Source organism: Puma concolor, chromosome C1, assembly GCF_028749965.1.
Source record: "Puma concolor isolate L17-30 chromosome C1, mPumCon1.1.hap2, whole genome shotgun sequence".
In the NCBI taxonomy this organism is placed as follows: domain Eukaryota; kingdom Metazoa; phylum Chordata; class Mammalia; order Carnivora; family Felidae; genus Puma; species Puma concolor.
Genome location: NC_141674.1, coordinates 52,381,076 through 52,401,074, shown reverse-complemented (window position 1 = coordinate 52,401,074; position 19,999 = coordinate 52,381,076). Strand labels below are relative to the sequence as shown.

The 19,999-nt window shown below is 40.5% G+C and overlaps 2 protein-coding genes across 8 annotated transcripts in view; one reads left to right on the top strand and one right to left on the bottom strand.

The window, feature by feature from the left end:
- The window catches only part of EFCAB7 (EF-hand calcium binding domain 7), a 47,895-nt gene extending 35,689 nt beyond the window's left edge, over window positions 1-12,206 (bottom strand). For both annotated transcript variants that reach the window (XM_025912216.2, XM_086717177.1), the window contains exons 1-6: window positions 12,052-12,206; window positions 9,829-10,016; window positions 5,012-5,223; window positions 4,287-4,373; window positions 3,528-3,723; window positions 2,956-3,077 (exon numbers count right to left, since the gene is read on the bottom strand). In XM_025912216.2, coding sequence (XP_025768001.2) covers window positions 2,956-3,077; window positions 3,528-3,723; window positions 4,287-4,373; window positions 5,012-5,223; window positions 9,829-10,015 — 804 coding nt within the window. In that variant the 5' untranslated portion in view covers window position 10,016; window positions 12,052-12,206. The remainder of the gene's footprint in view (window positions 1-2,955; window positions 3,078-3,527; window positions 3,724-4,286; window positions 4,374-5,011; window positions 5,224-9,828; window positions 10,017-12,051) is intronic.
- A 27-nt stretch (window positions 12,207-12,233) lies between these two features.
- ITGB3BP (integrin subunit beta 3 binding protein) overlaps window positions 12,234-19,999 on the top strand; it is a 72,533-nt gene continuing 64,767 nt past the window's right edge. For 4 of the 6 annotated variants that reach the window (XR_015254757.1, XR_015254756.1, XM_086717189.1 and 1 more), the window contains exon 1: window positions 12,234-12,570. Coding sequence is in view for 3 of the 6 variants with exons in the window: in XM_086717189.1 (XP_086573315.1) it covers window positions 12,566-12,570 (5 nt within the window). In the remaining 3 variants the exon portion in view is untranslated. The remainder of the gene's footprint in view (window positions 12,571-19,999) is intronic. The other 2 variants (XR_015254755.1, XM_086717187.1) reach the window with 1 other exon arrangement.

Genomic DNA, 19,999 nt, shown 5'->3' with positions numbered 1-19,999 from the left:
GGTAATATGAAGGCCTTGAAGTATTTCCAAACACATAAAATTTTATATGAAAGTCACAGAATTTTAAAATTGAAAGTATGCCATCTTCTTTTTTTTTATTTTTTTTAAATTTTTTTTTTTCAACGTTTATTTATTTTTGGGACAGAGAGAGACAGAGCATGAACGGGGGAGGGGCAGAGAGAGAGGGAGACACAGAATCGGAAACAGGCTCCAGGCTCTGAGCCATCAGCCCAGAGCCCGACGCGGGGCTCGAACTCACGGACCGCGAGATCGTGACCTGGCTGAAGTCGGACGCTTAACCGACTGCGCCACCCAGGCGCCCCAAAAGTATGCCATCTTCTTTTAATTAAATTCTTCTAGTATCTTTTACCTAATTCCCACTTGTCATCAGCACCATTCCCTGCTTTTGATGTCTTAGGTGCAAAATGTAAGTTGTCTTTTGTTACACAATCACTGTGGCCTATAGACTAATTGTGGCATTGTCTGTTAGATCTGTCCCTTTCTTACTATGTTCAGGTACTACCCTAGGCTTAGCTGTCATCACTTTATATCAGGATATCTCTATCAGCCTTTCAGATAATCTCCCTAAATTGAAGTCTTCATACACAACATACAATAGTAGCATAAGTTCTTAAACTATACTTTCGTCACTTCCTACAGTCATCTATTAGTTCTGTAATAGTATTCATTACGCTGTCATTTATTAAAGTGATTACTAGATTCCTGGTACTATGCTATGCACTTAATACATGTGAGATGATTTAAATCTTCTAGGAACACACTAAATATAATTATTCTCAATTTATAGATAAGGAAACTGAGACTCAAAAGGGCTGCTAACTTACCAAGGGTCACACAGTTATTATGTGACAAAAACTAAGATTCAAGCACAGGCTTGTTTCTATCCAAAGCTCTTAATTAGCATCTAAAACAGTGCTTGGCACAGAAATACCACTCAATAAATACTTGCTAAATAAATGAATGAATAAATGAAATACGATGTTATATTACCTTGACATATTGCTAACGGTCCTGTAAATTTTGTGGTTTTTTAATACAACACCTGTATTAAAAAATTTTTTTTGTAACATTTATTTATTTTTGAGAGACAGAGAGACACAGAGCATGAGGAGGGGAGGGACAGAGAGAGAGGAAGACACAGAATCTGAAGCAGACTCCAGGCTCTGAGCTGTCAGCACAGAACCAGACGCGGGTCTTGAACCCACCAACTGCGAGATCCTGACCTGAGCCGAGGTCGGTGCTCAACCAACTGAGCCACCCAGGCACCCAACACCTGTATTTTATACTAAGCAAAATGGCTGGTATATATTACCATTTCAGTAAATATTTGTTGAGTTGAACTACATTAAGAAATGGTATTGGGGTGCCTGGGTGGCTCAGTTCATTGAACGTCTGACTTGGCTCTGGTCATGATCTCAGAGTTCGGTGAATTCGAGCCCTGCATCGGGCTCTGTGCTGACAGCTCAGAGCCTGGAGCCTGCTTCAGATTCTGTGTCTCCCTCTCTCTCTGCCCCTCCCCCGTTCATGCTCTGTCTCTCTCTGTCCCCAAAATAAATAAACGTCAAAAATAAACATTAAAAAAAAAGAAATTGTATTGGTGGTGCGCATGGGTGGCTCAGTCGGATGTGTCTGACTCTTGATTTCAGGTTACAATCTCACAGTTTGTGAGCTGGAACCCTTGCAACTATCACTATCAGCACAGAGCCTACTTGGGATTCTCTCTTCCTCTTTCTCTGCCCCTCTCCTACTAGTTGTCTCTCTCTCTCTCCCAAAATAAATAAATAAACATTGAGAAAGAAAGAAAGAAAGAAAGAAAGAAAGAAAGAAAGAAAGAAAGAAAGAAAGAAAGAAAGAAAGAAAGAAAGAAAGAAAGAAATTGTATTGGTAAGGGCCCAATTAACAGGAGCATGACACTGAGAAAAAGTCTTATTATGGTTTTAATATAATCCATATTAATATTTTTCTCTATATACACTGGCTAAAATTATTTACACTTTTGAATTAGATAAACCACAATTATTTAACTAAGTTAATTTTATGAGCTTTTAATTTAGTTGCAAATTAGAGAAAGCTACCATTGGTAGAAAATAATATTGTTGGAACACTAAATATTGTGTGTGAACATGTTGGACATGCACACCAAATTGCTTAGGGTGTAGAGATTCCTAAACAGTCTGAACAAAATTCCTTGGAGATAATGTTTTAAAATTTTAATATAGAACAAATGTCACTCTCTAGCAATTTAAAGATATAAGGGACTTCAGAGTTCAATAACAAATACAGAGTTGTTATTTGAAACAAAAATGTAGCCCTTGAGAACAATCAGTTCAGTTTTCTAACAGCAGTTATAGTATGTGGTCATAACCATTTTTCCCCCTTTTACAGAGGTCTCTAGGTACACATTTTTAATGTATCCTAGCAGTTTCCAGTTAATGTTTTATATTTCTGTAGCTATTATTTTCTGTTGAAAGAAAACTAGTAAAGGTTGAGTCTAAAAAGGGAAAACAAAGGAAGAAGATCAATATTAACACTCCACAAATATTGACTTAGCAAGGTGACTTTGTTGTCTTTCTCTCATAGGAATTGATATTGAATGAATGATGTATTTATAGGAAATACCTATGGAAAACATGTTAAACAAAACCAAAAAATTGCTATGCAAAGTTCATAATCAGATAATCAATTCATCAAGTTCAAAAATTGAAAAGACATCACTTTCAAATTGAAGATCTTTTAATAATATTCTTATTCATCATTTTTACTTTAAAATCATTAAAACTGGCTTATTGGTAGAAATACTGTAATCCACAGAAAAATCTCAAAGAATTACTTCACAAACTTTATTGGTTCTCTGTAGATACCAAATAGTTATTAATAAACTTAATGTCAAATATTTGCAGAAAAAGTATTACCTATTAATTTAAAATACTATACCTTTATTGAATTTGGCTCGGTTAACTTTGAGTTTCTGTTACTATTAGCACCCATGGTAATTGTGAAGGAAATAGATGTTTTGAACTTTCTAGTTGTTGCCAGTGAAGAACTCCTGGTATCACCTGTAATAAGTAAGAGTTAATTACTTGGTCTCACATTATCAAAAGTCATCAATAGGAAGTCTGTTTCTAAACATAGTGTAGCATAAAAGGCATATGTATTAATTTCCTTCTTTTTTTCCTTCCTATTGAAATAAAGTCAGAAGTTTCATATTTATCAGGCTTTAGTGGTCCCTAATGTAGGTTCTATTAATAAGATTCTTTATTTCAATATGTCAGTCACTCTTTACTCTGAAATTTTAGTTTTAATAAAATATAATGAGCATAGCCAAATCAAGTTCCATAATAAAATTTTACTTCAATAGATTTTTACATCTGAGAGAGTCTAGAAACAGTAGCTAACAAAAAGTTGGATTCTCATTTATCATTGTTAAGCTAAGATAGAAAGAAAAACTTATCTGATTATGACCCTTCATTCTTATTCAAGAAATCTTTAGTATCAAAAGTAAATACCTTTATTTGAGAATGTTTCCTGCTCAGTTTTTCTTATGATTCTAGGCGATGGTTTTGGTACTGATGATGGGTCCCTTTCAGGAGGTTCTTCAATGTGGTTTCCAAACTGTTGACGTCTCAGTTTACTGTCAACTTCCAGTTTTTCTACAGTAGTTTTGAGACATTGCTCATTGGTTGTCACATATAATTTACAAAACTACAGGAAACAAAAAAGTAGTCCAGTGGGTAAAACCTTCAATCATACATTTGGGAGAAGGCAAATGCACATTAGTAGGCAAGGGATAGACTGATAGATGGAATATATTTCCTATTGAACTAGGTTACTCATTTTATTTTCTTGAATCAGATTGACCACTCTCAAGTGACCTAGTGAAATGTAGCCATGATTCAATGAGGAGGTCATACTCTGAGTGAAAATAAAATGTTACACAAAGAGAAGTGATTTATTATTTTTTTATAAGACATGTGTAGACTTGAGTTTGTTCTAAATAATTTTTATGATTCTTCCACCCCAGAAACGGCATATTTCTGAGAAGAGTCTCTATGTTTGAGTGCATATCTGTAATGTGTGAGCACATGCATGTATTTTACCTTGCTTATTTCTAATGTAGTCATCAGGTTACAATACTCTTCAGATTAAATGTCAAGTACACTTTGTACACAACATATCAAATACATCATTGCCAATATCAAAAAGATGTGCCCTTTAAAAATTCTTCTACACAGTACACAAATTTACATTAGCATGAACTTATGTACCTTGATGTAATCAAATTTGCCATCAGCATTTACATCTGCCAAACTTGTTACAGCATTTACTTCTTCTCGAGTCATCTTCTCCCCTCTCTGAGAAAACAAGATTTATTTTAAAGCAACATGACTATCACTTTGTTATGCGAGGGACAGGAGGAGAGTGAAAATTTATTTTAATCTTTTCTACAAGTCAACTTGAATATATGGTTTCATTATAAACCTCAGAACGAGTATTATGTCAAGCAATAATGAAATTCATCTAAATTAAAATTTCACAATTTTATCAAATTTTGTAAAAGTATCAATTTCAGTTTACTAAATTTCAACAATATATATTATAGATCCAGTAATAATACTACCACTGAATTTAGAGTAATGATAATTCTCCCGTGATACCAATAATCAAAATGGATTCCCAATCCCATTTATACTTTGTTTCTCTTTTATTATCACATATGAACCTATTCCTAAATTACAAAAAGTTCTGAGCAGCAAATAATTGCAAAGGCACACAAGGGGACTGCAACATGGGTTCAATTTTATACTTTATGTTTTATTTACAAAGCACTTTTCATCCAGAAGGATCCTTAAGTACTTTATAAACAACCTATATGTGATTCACTTCACCTGCCAATGAAATAGCTATTTTTAATGTGGCCTTGGTAGCCAAAGTTAGATTCCAAATAGTTTGGCCAGCAATGCATATTACAAAACTATTTCACAAATCTTACCTTTGTTAGAAGTTTATAAAGATCAGCGTGCAAAATACAGCCATCATCATTTACATCTAATTGCTTAAATGATTTTAGTAGTTCTGCTTTTGAAGTAGGTTTTTCCTTCCTTAAAATTATACAAAAATCATCAAAATTCAGTTTGGCAGTTTGAGGAGTCCAATACTTATTAATGGTCTTTTGGGATGGATTTCTTCCTGCATGCTGTAGAGCTGCCCAATTAAACAAGTGTTATTATAGTAACATTTGGAATTGGTACCTAAGTATATATTTTTTAAAATCATTATACACTACACTATTATACACAAGTACACATACACCTTTGGGGTTGATAATCTAGTGATATCAATGTATGCCTGACTTATAAAAATGAAAAAAATACATATGTTATCATTTAATGCCAGAATTAAACTCATTTTTCCTATTCTGACAGTTGGTTCTCAACCTACATAGTTTAACTAACTGAAAACATCGATTTACTTTGTAAAAGTGCCTGGAGGAAAAAAAAAAGATTAAAAATAACCATCCACTTATTTTGAGGACATAAGAATAACCACAAAAAGTATAAATTATTACTTTTTCTGGCCCAACAAATACCTTAATGAAATGAGGAAATCATTAATCTGAGAAAACTATTGTCAACAAGGCATGTATCTATCTAAAATGTTCATCACTACTAAACATTAGGGCTTCAAGAACATTAGTTGTTAATCATTAATCAAGTCACAAATGTCAAATATATACACAAAAAATATCTATTTACAGTTATAGCCTTGCTAAAGATCAAGAATGTCAACATACTTAAAAAAAATTTTTTTTTAACATTTATTTACTATTGAGAGACAGAGAGACACAGAGCATGAGCAGGGGAGGGGTAGAGAGAGGGCGAGACACAGGATCTGAAATAGGCTCCAGGCTTTGAGCTGTCAGCACAGAGCCCGACACGGGGCTCGAACTCACAAAGCGTGAGATCATGACCTGAGCTGAAGTCAGTCACCCAACCAAGTGAGCCACCCAGGCGCCCCAAGAATGTCAACATACTTTGAGAGAAGTATGCATTATAGAGACGCAATGGTCAAATCACTTGGTTTTTAACCAGAATTTTTACAAACAGTCCTTTAACTGGTTATTTTAGAGACATTCTTGTTTTAAAAGGTATGCTCTTGTATCTATGAAAGGCAACAAATTACAATGTGAGAAAGGCTTTTGTATTTGCATATGCCATACACATTAAAACATAATGGCTTTAAACAATTGTACTTTGTACAGTTTAAAAGCAGCAAATGGGTAATTTGCACATAAACAAATCTCTGCATATTAAGACCTAACACTATCTAAAATGAACCCATGGTAAGTTTCCTAAACACTAGAGAAGGAATTAATAGAATTTTAAAACGTATAACTGTCTTGAATCGTGCTACAACTTCTATTATAAAACCTTATATTGGATATTTCTAACAATCATAGGTGAAATTTCACAAGATCTTGCATTACACTTTGCACTATAAAAAATGATAATCTGGGGGCTCCTAAGTGGCTCAGTCGATTGAATGTCCAACTTCAGCTCAGGTCATGATCTCGCAGTTTCTGAATTTGGGCCCACATCAGGCTCACTGGTGTCAGTGCAGAGCCCACTTTGGATCCTCTGTACCCCTTGCTCTGCCTCTCCCCTGCCTGCATGCTCTCTCTTAAAAATAAACATTAAAAAAATGATAATCTGGATGGTCTACAATTTAATGAAAAAGGACTAATACATATAAAATAATTTAATTAAAAAAAATCTGCAAGGAAATAAAAACCAGATCAGGGCAGTAAATATAGACATTTATGAGTCCCTTATTTTGAACATTCATTGTGCATGAGCATAATAAAGGGTTTTGTTTTTTTCAGAGATTCAAACTTCTTGGTTCCTAAGGTTTATAATACAACTAGGAAGTCCACACCTGAAGGGTAAAATTGCTACCTGTGGTTATGATTCACAGTTAGTAACATATTAGAAGTCCACAGACTAAGAGAAATGTTCCCATCCTCCAGATTATGACAGTGAATCATACCTAGATAATTTAAACTTTGAGACAGAAATGGAAACAAGATCATCATCCAGGGCGACTTGTAGAGTTAACAGAAGTTGCAGCTGTAGGCACCTATCTGGCTTAGTGGAATGAACATCCCACTCTTGATTTCAGCTCAGCTCATAATCTCACAGCCATAGGATTAAGATTTACATCAGGCTCCATGCTAAGAGTGGGGCCTGCTTGGGATTCTCTCCCTTTCTCTCTCTCTGCCCCTTTCCTACTTGCATGCACACTTCTCAAGTATTTTGCCTAGCATAAAAACAGACCATTTTATAACTCATCTATAAAGACAGTCAGGAAAAAGGTACATGTGTTTTAGGATTCCATCCCCAGCCAATGTCCACCCTTTAAAAGGTAAGACTATAAACAGGACCTAAATGAAGTTGTGATTTGAAGTCAAAAGTCCATGTGAAAGAAAATGCCGGGGTGCTTGAGTGGCTCAGTGGGTAGAGCATGCAACTCTTGATCTCAGGGAGTTGGAGCCCCACTGTGGGAGTAGAGAATACTTGAGAGAAAGAAAGAAGAAAGAAAGAAAGAAAGAAAGAAAGAAAGAAAGAAAGAAAGAAAGAAAGAAAGAAAGAAAGAAAGAAAGAAAGAAAGAAAGAAAGAGAGAAATGCTATTTTCTGTACAGCTTTGGGAAAACAGGTGTGTAACTCTTTGCCACAAGTGGCAGGTTAGCACACACTTGTTGCTATTTTCAATAACAAAACGGTTTTTTGATGTACTATTAATTACAAAAAAAAAACTTTCTCAGAATAAAATTAATTATGCCTAAACATGTACTCAGTAAGTAGATATTCTCATATCTAAGAAATAGGTATAATTTAGTAGTTACTAATCTAATTTACTTTCTAAGTTTAGAATTAGTTGGAGCCCATTACTATGTCTGATAGCAATAAGAACACGTAACTGTAAATGTTTAAAGGTTAACACCAAAATACCGATCTTTTGCCAGAGTTTACTTTAAGCTGTGACATGAATCTATAATACCTATATTATTTATAAGTTGGGGAAAAAAGGAACTCTATAGCTCTGGCAATAGTATTGCACTGTCCAACCTTGAAATGGAATGTCATAGCACATGTTATATGCATAAATGACAGAAAGATATAGATGAAAGACATAGTAAGAAAGAGATATCACTGGTTCACAACAACTTTTCAAAAATCTAGATTATCTGAACTCAATCATTACAACATTACAAAGAGACATCCAAAAGAATAAAGGAAAAAACCTAAAATTATAGCTTATAATAAAATATAAATTTAATCTTTTCAATTTTCATATTCCCCAATATGGATTTCCTCAAATAGAGATCTTTTTTTTTTTTTTTAAACTTTTTTTTTTTCAAAGTTTTTTATTTATTTTTGGGACAGAGAGAGACAGAGCATGAACGGGGGAGGGGCAGAGAGAGAGGGAGACACAGAATCGGAAGCAGGCTCCAGGCTCCGAGCCATCGGCCCAGAGCCTGACGTGGGGCTCGAACTCGCGGACCGCGAGATCGTGACCTGGCTGAAGTCGGACGCTTAACCGACTGCGCCACCCAGGCGCCCCTCAAATAGAGATCTTATTGCATACAAACCCAAGACACTGTTGCAAAAATGTCAGAATTTTTATTTAAGGAAACCTCTTCTAAAGTTGGCAAGATAACTCTGTTTCTCTATCCATAAAGTTATTAGCCTTGATGAAACTTACAGGAGTATTCAGTGTTATCGGCTATTGTTTACCACTCAAGAGTAAAGAATTCCAAATTATTTGACATATCTAGCAAGGACAAAATTCATTGGTCTGATGGATATTTGCAACCAGAGAAATTTTACATATAATGGAAAGAAGCAAAAAAAGACCAACTCTCCCTCCCTCCCCAAAAAATAAAAACAGCACACTTCTCTTTTAAAATTTTACCCATTTCCTAATATTTCTTTTTTGTAATCATTCAACCCATTTTTATATATTCTTTACATTTTCCTCAGTAGAGGTCAAATTCAGGCTAGTGATTCAGATACCAAAATGTTTTAAATTCTATTATTATAAATCTTAAAGTACCAAATAAGAATCTTTAAAAATATATTTTTAAGGGGTGCCTGGGTGGCTCAGTCAGTTAAGTACTCTGCTCTTGATTTCGGCTCAGGTCATGATCTCAGGATTTGTGGGATCAAGCCCCACACTGGGCTCTGTGCTGATAGTGTGGAGCCTGCTTGAGATTCTCCTTCCCTCTCTCTGCTCCTCCCCTGCTCATGCACTCTCTCAAAAATAAATAAATATACTATATCTATATCTATATCTATATCTATGTATATATAAGTAATATGCAAGTAATTGATGGAAGCCTTAAAAATACTAATATAGGGAGACCTGGGTGGCTCAGTCGGTTAAGCATCCAACTCGTGTTTCCTGTTTTCAACTCAGGTCATGATCTGATGGTCCGTGAGTTCGAGCCCCATGTCAGGCTCTGCTCTGACAGCTTGGAACCTGCTTGGAATTCTCTCCCTGCCTCTCAAAATAAATTTAAAAACTTAAAAAAAATACTAATCTAGTCTGTATAAACATTGAATGCTTTATTTGGAAGCTACTAGAATATATAAATATATAAAATCACACAATAGCGTAATGTAGTTTCACTGTTCAAGCTTCCCTAAGAAACTGGAATGATTCAGCAATGTAATTCTTATTCCTGTCTTTCTGATCTATTACCTTTCAACAAATAAGGCAAAATACTTAAATTTTAAAGAAAAAATTACCCAAGTAAAGTTGTTCTTTAGAAATAATGTTTTCTAAGCTGCTTTTAAAAACAGTTAAGTAGGCAGCTCTACAATTCATATAAAATATTTCTTCTTCAGTTAGTGGAAATTTCTTTGTTCGCAGACTCTCTGAAAGTGCTGACTTCTGACAGGAGAAAGCTGCATCTCTTCCTGGACTGATGGCCATTCTATTAGAAAATAATTTTAAAATTTTAGTCAGTGTTAATCCCCTAAAATGCAAATGTAACCTTGCCTCTCAAATTGGGTGGGGGTGGAGGAGAGGAAATCAAGGCATTAAAGGTTTCATATCCAGGGAAAAGTCCAATATTATAATATGCATATGCTTGTATTATCACATGCTAAACTAGGACAAGCCTTCAGCAATTTATATATATGTGTGTGTGTATGTATATTTGTATATACACACACACATATATACAAATTATACGCATGTAAATAAACATGTATACATACATATATATGAGCTATACATACATGTATATTTAGAAATCAACTATATATAAGAAAATTTATACAAAGAAAAATATATATATGTATATGAGGGAGCCAAAAGAACAAAGCCAAAGCAAAGATGTAATATAAATGCAAAATAAGTATCATACAGCAAAGGAAAAGCACACATCTATTCTCTCAAAATAAGATAGCTGAAGTTAAGTCTTCATAGGGTTGTCATGAGGACTGAATAATACATGGGGAACATACAGAACAGTGCCTTCCACATAATAAGTGCTAAATAAACTGTAGAAAGAGTGGACTCCACAACAAGGAGAATTCGGATGTCATGTGATTGGCAGTTGGCATCCCTCACCTCAGCAGGATCAACGAGGTCATTCCACCAACATCTCAATAATGTAGGCCCACATTTTGAATAACTCAATTTTTAAGATCCCATTTATAGCATTATTGTGAGATTTTACTGCATTCATCACTAATAATAACGTTGTGGCATTATATAGCACCTCTGCTCATAAGGCTTAAAGAACTATCATACATCTCAATTTATCCTTATTACAGTGGTCAAGTATTTTTTTGCCCCTTTTACAGATAAGGAAATTGAGGGACAGAGATGTCACCCAGCTAGCAGTAACAAGAGGCAGTAAATTCTGATAACAGTTTCTTCTTTATTAACGTGAATGAAGGCTTCTTGTACAACAGTTACTGTGAGGCGCTAAATCGTGCTGGTGGTCTAACAGCTTCCAACATTATTTTACCCAGCTTTGACTTCTAAAAATACATTCCAACCTAATAAATTGAATATTTCAAGTTCAACAATAAGACGACACAGGTAGGGTCCCCTTCAGGACTCATTGGATTCTTACTCAGGAGGCCTAAATCACTTGCACCTTCTTGAATTATATAGGTCTTTTACACTTGGGAAAGAAAGATAATAATCGCTTATCATGGATGAAGTACCCTATTTATAATACACAGACTGCCTGCCTGACACTTTCATATTACACCAGATTTAGAAGGACCCCATAGGGATGTGGTGTCACAGTCTGGTTACTGCAAATTGATATCACTATAATTAAGCATCAGTTTTAAACACATATGCGTGCACACATCTCCTCACAAATGTGGGGGGGGGGGGTGAAAAACTGTTCCAATAAGAAAGGAAGAATGAATGTTCATTTTGCAGCAAGCAATTTTAAAATTTAAGTATTTTTTTAGGTTCGTCCTCGAATACTCTTTCCAAATAAGGTGACTCCCTCACGTGGAAATCCCACAGTACAAATGTTCCAGAATTCTATTCTTTCCCTTTCTGTGACGAGAGACGAAACGGAAGCTTAAATAAATATATAACTGCACCCCTCAGGCTTAGAAACCTCCCTCATTTAAAACTCCAGCGCGAGACCAACACAGGGGCCCAGAGAGCACACTGTAGCAAACGGCTCCATAAATAACCCGCCACACAATACCAAGAAAAATAAACTGTTAACAAGCGCCTAAGGCTTCTAAAGGGCCAAGTGAAAGCAGAGCCGCCCAGTCGCCGGCCCTACACTGTGAAATACATTTCACAGATGATCGCGGGCAACCTCTCTGTTTTTGTATTTCACGACGACAAAACTGCGTATCGGGGTACATTTGAGGTACACACGGACCAAGCGTTAGTAGGACAGAGAAATAAAAGGTGACAGAAAAGGAAGCCGGACAGCGAGGCAGGGCGCGTTGCAGGGACAGAGACCGCGAGCTGTTCGCTACCTAACTCCAGCTCACAAACGAGGAACCGCAGGCAATTCTCTCCACGGATTCCGCGATCCTCTCACTGCAGCTCAACAGACCTCGGCCTCTACTTTAATTGCCATGGCAACGGCACCTCTCCGCCACCGGAAATAAGAACCAGAGCACCTCCCCAAACAGTCCGGGTAGAAATCTAGGGCGGTAAATCCGGAGAGGACAGAGACGGCTGTGCCGCTCATTTGTCGGGGTCTGGAATGGCCAGAGTGGAGAGAGAGGGTTCTCTGCTGCACTGACAGGGACTGGATGAGGTCCTAGGTCCTTAGCTAGACTCCCCCCACCCCCCGCTTCCCTCAAACACTCGGATCCCTCGTAGAGAGGGAGGGTGTTTCCAACGGTCCACCTTGTGTGTGACACAGCGTCTGGCGCCCGCAGGCCCGCGCTTTTTGGACTCCAGCGTTTCCCACCGGAGAAACTGCTTTAGGAAGACGTTGCTCAGTTCCTTTTATCCCGCAGTGGTGCTCTCCTGAATGTCGAAATGCCGTAGGTATCTACCCTGAGCCAACCCATGGTTATTTTCTTGGGCCCCTCTATGAGTAAGAAGAGTAGATATTATGTTGTTAAAAATAAAAGTCTGTTATTTTACTACCAAAAAATGGGTTTATTCTAAAGCAACAAAGCATTGCAATTCGCTGCACGCAAACTATGGCAAAACCATAGGTAAGTCCAACAAAGGAGAGAAGTTCTTTTATGGAGAAGGAGGAGGAAGGTGGGAGGGGTTATTTTGACCCAAAGTCTACTGGAGAACAGCCAATTCAGGTTCAAGGTGATGATGACGGTTTCTCGTTGGCTTAGTTTCAGGAGTGGTCTGTATCTTGTAGGAGACGCAGTGTACATCTTTCTCTGTTAAGACCTGTAATTGATGATTTTTCGTGTTGAAATTATTCTATTGGGGTCTGTGAGAAGGAAAGCCAGATGTGCGAGGCCGGATAACCCCCCTTGCATGCTTTTGGCTTCTGTAATCTTACTTGCCCTTTGTATCAGCCAACTGCCCACGTAGTACAACTGGTAGTGCACCCCCACCCCACCCCCAACCTTTTTCCTTGAGCCCCTGCAGTCCCACCCACCTGTGCAGCTGATAGAAAGTTTCAAAGTACTCGGAAGTTAGCCAATCATAAAAGAAGGCCAGTGCCAGAGCTCGCGCTCAGCTTTTGGAAGTGTCTCCCCTAGGCCGGCACCGGTGTAAGTGCGTGTCGCTTGTCACTTGTGCCAAGTGTTGGCCTGGAAGCCGACAGCCGCACTGGCCTCTTGAGCCACCGTTGTCGAAGGCCAGCGGAGAAGCCACTCATATCGGGCCCCTGCGATGGAAAGGAAGGGGGAGCCGCAGGTGGTTTCACTGGACCCCTACCCTCGCTGGGCCCGACAATAGTCGGCCACCGCTGCGCTCAAACGGACTCCAGGTGGAACAAAAAGGCCTGTCCCAGGACGTCGGATCGGTAAGTGTCCCTAGGGACTTCAGACTGAGTTCAGGCCAGCCCCTGAGGCAGAAGGGGAACTTGATCACCCCGCATAGAACAGGGAAGCCCTGGGTGGAAGTGTGCAATCTGTTTGAATGTATGTGTGAGTGCCCGTGCTCCACGGTTTTGGCTACGGAGCCTGAGTGTGTCCTACCGTGCCATTCTGTGAAGACCTCATAAATGACTGGAGGCAGAATCAGGTCCACAGGGGCCTGATCCAAGTCAGGTGTTTATACTGACCTGCCAATGTTAAGAGGCATCTAATACCCCTGAGGGGAGCAGCCAGGTGAAGGAAACAACCTCTTCCCTCATATTTGTCCTGCTACATCATACGTTGGGAGGGACCCATTTAGGATACCAGGATGGGGGAAAATTCCTCAAAACCAACTGTTCTGGATTGTATGATTAAGAATTTTAAAAAGGGATTTTCAGGTGACTATGGGGTCAAATTGACACCCCACCCCACCCGATCCCCGGGAAATTACGCATGCTCTGTGAATCAGAATGGCCTATGTTCAGTGTAAGCTGGCCCCCTGAGGGCACCCTAGATGTCCCCACAATCTGAGCTGTTTATAAGGTAATTACAGGGGACCCTGGCCATCCGAATCAATTCCCATTCATTGACCAATGGCTGGAAATAGCCCAGGTCAAACCTCTTTGGGTCCGGTTCTGCATTAATAGTAAGGGAAAATGTAAGGTCTTAGTGGCGCAGGCCGGAAAGAAGACTTCGCAGGAAAAAAAAAAACCCACCCCCCCATCCTCCAAGAAAATTCAGAAGTCCTTCCATTTCTACCACCATATGCCCCCAGTGCCCCATCAATCAAGGGAGGGGAACCTCACCTGCCTGACAGTCACCCCCTGTCAGTCTTGCTTCTACCAGCAGCCAGTCTGCTTCAACCAGGGATACCTGAACTGGTAGGGACACCTTAGGTCTGCGGCTCCAGGTCCAAGGCCCCAATGGCAATGCAGATGCCATTGCAGGAGACTAGGGGTCACTGAGAATAGGCTGCAATGGGACCCTACAAGAGGGGGGGATCATTTTTCTGCAACCAACTGGTCTGTACTACTGACTCCTCAACTGGGGACACCACATGCTGCCCTACTCTGAGAAGCCACAGGCAATGATAGATCTCCTAGAATCTATATTCCAGACTCACCACCCTGCCTGAGTCAACTGTAAGCAACTTCTGCTCACCCTTTTCAACACAGAAGAGCCGAAAAATTGTCACTGAAACCAGAAAATAGCTCCAGTCTCAGGCACCAGATGGACAACTAGACATCTGAGATGGACATCCCAGCTTGGTCAGCCTCAGCTGACCAGATCGGACTGGCAGGAGCAGACTCTGATTATCAAAGACCAGGCTCTGTCCAAATGAGCCCATGGTCAAAATGAAGGTAGGGGACCAGACAATAGACTTCATCATCAACACTGGAGCTGAACACTCTGTGGTGACAAGGTGGCACCTCTATTGGGTCAAGAAGTCACCATCATAGGAGCCACTGGGATGCAAACCCAGAGGCTATTTTGTGGTCCCCAACAATGCCAGCTGGAAGGTCACCAAATAGTTCATGAGTTCCTGTATCTACCCGACTTCCTGGTCTCATTGTTAGGTAGAGACCTCCTAGCCAAGATGGGCGCAAAAATAGCCTTCACTTTGGATGGACAGATGCAATTGCACCTAAATGAAAAGGCCCAATCCATGACTTTGTCCCTGACGATACCATGGGAAGAATGTACTGGTCAAAAAACCACCCCCAATATTAATTGACCTAATGCCTGGGGCCCAACCTGTCAAAATACGCCAATAAATGGTCCCACGGAAGGCACGTCTGGGGATCCAGACACACTTGGACAGGCTACTCAAATGGGACTTCTAAAATGATGCCAGTCCCCATGGAATATTCCCTTGCTGCTGGTGAAAAAGCCTGAGACAAATGATTACGGCCCTGTACAGGATCTAAGAGCCATTAAAGAAGCAGTCATCAGGCTGCATTCAGGGTTGCCTAACCCATACACTCCTCTAAAACTCATACCCTCTAAGGCAGGATGGATCACATGTCTAGATTTAAAGGACGCCTTCTATCTCTAGCTAGCACCTAACAGCCAATCCCTATTTGCTTTTGAATGGGAAAACCCTACCACAGGGGCAAAAGAACAATTCACTTGGACTAGATTGCCACAAGGATTCAAAAATTCACCAACCATATTCAGTGGGACGCTGGCATCTGACTTAGCCAGGTTTCTGGGACAGGACCCAGGATGTGTCCTCCTCCAATATGTGAATGATCTCCTGCTAGCCAGTCCCACACGGACCCAATGCTAGGAGGGAACTAGGGCCCTTCTCAGGCTACTAGCAGAGGCAGGATACCAGGTGTCAAAGAAAAAGGCACAGATTTGCCAACAGGAAATTAAATATTTGGGCTTCAAAATTACCCAAGGCAAACGGATGCTGGGAGCCGAAAGGAAACAGGAAGTCTGTGCCATTCTGGTTCCCACTACCTGCGGGCAGGTCTGCTCCCAGTTTCTGGGAGCAGAAGGATTCTGTTGGATATGAATCCCAGGCTTCTCAGAGTTGGCCAGACCTCTATACGAGACATTAAAGGCATAAGAAAAGGGGGAGCCTGGGTGGCTTGATTGGGCATCTGACTTCGGCTCAGGTTATGATCTCACGATCCATGAGTTCGAGCCCTGCATCTGGGCCTGTGCTGACAGCTCGGAGCCTGGAGCCCTTTTCAGCTTCTGGGTCTCCCTCTGTCTCTGCCCCCCCCCCCCCCCCCCACTCACACGCTGTCTCAGTCTCTCTCAAAAATAAATTAAAAAACTTAAAGGAGTAAGAAAGGTCATCCCTTTTCTGGGGATCTTTTTTTTTTTTCCAATATATGAAATTTATTGTCAAATTGGTTTCCATACAACACCCAGTGCTCATCCCAAAAGGTGCGCTCCTCAGTACCCATCACTCACCCCCCCCATCAACCCTCAGTTCTCAGTTTTTAAGAGTCTCTTATGCTTTGGCTCTCTCTCCCACTATGACCTCTTTTTTTTTTTTTTCCTTCCCCTCCCCCATGGGTTTCTGTTAAGTTTCTCAGGATCCACAAAAGAGTGAAAACATATGGTATCTGTCTTTCTCTGTATGGCTTATTTCACTTAGCATAACACTCTCCAGTTCCATCCACGTTGCTACAAAGGGCCATATTTCATTCTTTCTCATTGCCACGTAGTACTCCATTGTGTATATAAACCACAATTTCTTTATCCATTCATCAGTTGCTGGACATTTAGGCTTTCCATAATTTGGCTATTGTTGAGAGTGCTGCTATAAACATTGGGGTACAAGTGCCCCTATGCATCAGTACTCCTGTATCCCTTGGGTCAATTCCTAGCACTGCTATTGCTGGGTCATAGGGTAGGTCTATTTTTAATTTTTTGAGGAAACTCCACACTGTTTTCCAGAGTGTCTGGGGCCCTAATCAAGAAAAGGCATTCACAACCATAAAAACAATGGGGTGGCCTTGCAGGTTCTAATCCAGGAATTTGGACGTTGGCAGAAACCAGTGGCATACCTTTCAAAACAGATTGACTCAGTTGCGGCAGGATGGCTACCTTGTTTGAGGGTCCCGGCAGCCACCACACTTTTAATCAAGGAAGCAGACAAACTCATGTTAGGGCAAAATCTAAATGTTAAAGTTCCCCATTCAGTTATTAATTACCCTGATGGATGCCAGGGGGCAACACTGGTTAGTTAACTCCTGCTCGGATGACACAATATCAGGGACTACCATGTGAAAACTCATGAGTAAAATTAGAAGCCATAAAAACCCTAAATCCTACCACTTTCTTGCCCACTGTGGCAGGCCCCAAGAGCATGATTGCCTAGAGGTACTTGATGAGGTCTATTCTAGCTGACCCAATCTATCAGACAGTCCCTTACAAAATCCTGAACTCATCTGGTTTACGGACAGCAGCAGCTTCATCTCTGATTTTGAGGTCATAGAGGCAAAGCCCCTTCCACAAGGATGGTCAGCCCCAAGAGCAGAACTGTGGGCCCTAATGAGAGCACTAGAACTCAGTAAAGACAAACAGGCCAACGTATATACTGACTTGCACTATGCCTTCACCACTCTACATATACATGGGGCTCTATACAAGGAAAGAGGACTTTTGACTGCAGGAGGAAAAGAAAAAATTGGGAAGAAATCCTAAAACTATTGAGGGCAGCCTGGGAACAAGGGAGATAGCAGTTACCCACTGCAAAGGACGCCAATGAGAAAAAGACTCAGTGTCAGAAGACAACCAACAGGCAGATGCTGCAGCTAAACAAACAGTGGGAGAACAAACAACACCCTCAAAAATCATGGTGGTCCTAGAACTGCCAACTTCCCCAAGGTACACAATCCAAGAAACAAAATGGGTACAACAGGAAAAAGGAAGCCAGACCAAAAAAGGATGGTGCGTACTTCCAGACCAAGTGGTACATATACTGGAGCAACTAGCCCACCAGGTGCATCTCCAACAGCATGAGCTAGCTCATCCACGAAGGAAAAACTGCCCTTGAAACCTTATTGAGCTGTTACTGTGTAATTGCTTGGCTCCTGTCCCTCTGTGCCTCAGTCTCTCAAGGTGCCTCCTCTGCACTCAAAATAACACCAAATAAGTCCCTACTGAGCCCATGGGAATCCAACACTGGTCAGGCACCCTTCGAAGATTTGGAGGTAGATACTGAAATAAGACCCAGTGGAGTATACAAATTTCTTCTGGTATTCCTTTGGATGGCGAAGAACCCTAGCTATCGCATTCCTCCCTTTGACATCCCTGTCCAGCAGAAAGGAACCAGAACGGTCTTTGCCCCTCCTCCCATGGCAGCAAGGGGTTCCCCGGCTCCCACAAACTGAATTTCTGTAAGAGTGCTACAGCAGCTTAAGAATCAAGAGGGGGGAATGAGAAGGAAAGCCGACAAGAGCACATAAAGAAGGCTAGCCAGATGTCCATGGCCGGATACCCCCCTTGCATGCTTTTTGTTTCTGTAATCTTGCTTGCCTCTTGCATCGGCCAACTGCCCACATAGCACAATCGATAGTGCCCCTCCCCCACCCCCTGTTTTTCCTTGAGCCCCCTGCATTCCTGCCCACCTGTGCAGCTGATAGAAAGTTTCCAAGTACCCAGAAGCTAGCCAGGCATAAAAGAAGGCCAGTGCCAGCGCTCAGGGCTCAACCCTTGAAGGTGACTCCACTGGGCTGGCATCAGTGCGAAATAAACAGTCTTTTCTGATTCTCCCGAGTGTATGTCACTTGTCTCTTTCTGTGTGCTGATTATTTGCTGTAACACTGTAGTTGACAGTTCTTCCTATAACCAATGTTCAGGGTTTGAGTACCCCTTGTAGCCTCCCCTTCTGTCCTCTGTATTCAACTTTAGTTGTCTTTCCCTTTATTAATTTTCACTTTTCTTCCTTTTGGTCAAGATCCTTCTCCAAAGTCATCGCTGATCAAGAGTCAGGTTTTTTGGGGTGCCTGGGTGGCTCAGTCGGTTAAACATCCGACTTCAACTCAGGTCATGATCTCACAGTTCATGGGTTCAAGGTCCATGTCGGGCTCTGTGCTGACAGCTCAGAGCTTTGAGCCTGCTTTTGGATTCTGTGTCTCCTCCTCTCTCTGCCCCTCCCCTGCTCACACTTTGTCTCTCTCTCTCAAGAATAAATAAACATTTAAATATTTTAAAAAAGGGGTGCCTGGGTGGCTCAGTTGGTTGGGCGTCCGACTTCAGCTCAGGTCATGATCTCACCATCCATGAGTTCGAGCTCCGCATCGGGCTCTGTGCTGACAGCTCAGGGCCTGGAGCCTGCTTCGGATTCTGTGTCTCCCTCTCTCTCCACCCCTCCCCAACTTACACTCTGTCTCTCTCTATCAAAAAATGAATAAACGTTAAAAAAATTAAAAAGAGATTTTCTTAATTCGCTGGACTTTTGACCCTTAGTGCCAGGAAAGATCTTTCCTGGGTGATGTCACACTCTGGAGGGGAATTATATAGATTGGAAACCTATTGAGGTCAAATTTGAGTGACAGGGAGGGGTAGTAGGGAGCACTCTCAGGCAATTACTGTCTGTAGTCCATATTTATCAAGATTGTAAGCACTGGAGATAATCTTATTGGGTACATTGTTTTCACAAAGATTTGATAGGCAGTAAGTACAGAATCAAAATGACAATGCCAAATTGTGTGATGGTTCTAAACCAGGATCCTCGATCTGAAAGTAGGCAACCAGAAATATTTATTGGCACTTGTTCCAACGTAGGGGAGAAGAGTTCCCCATACGGAGGCAAGCCCAGAGTCATATATACCTCCTGAAAGTCCCTACTCAAAGTGGTTATGAAAGCAGAATGGTGATTACTGCAAGAGCACATGAAAGAATTAACCTAATGCATTTGGGGAGATACAGTGCAGGTGTAAATGTGAAACAATAG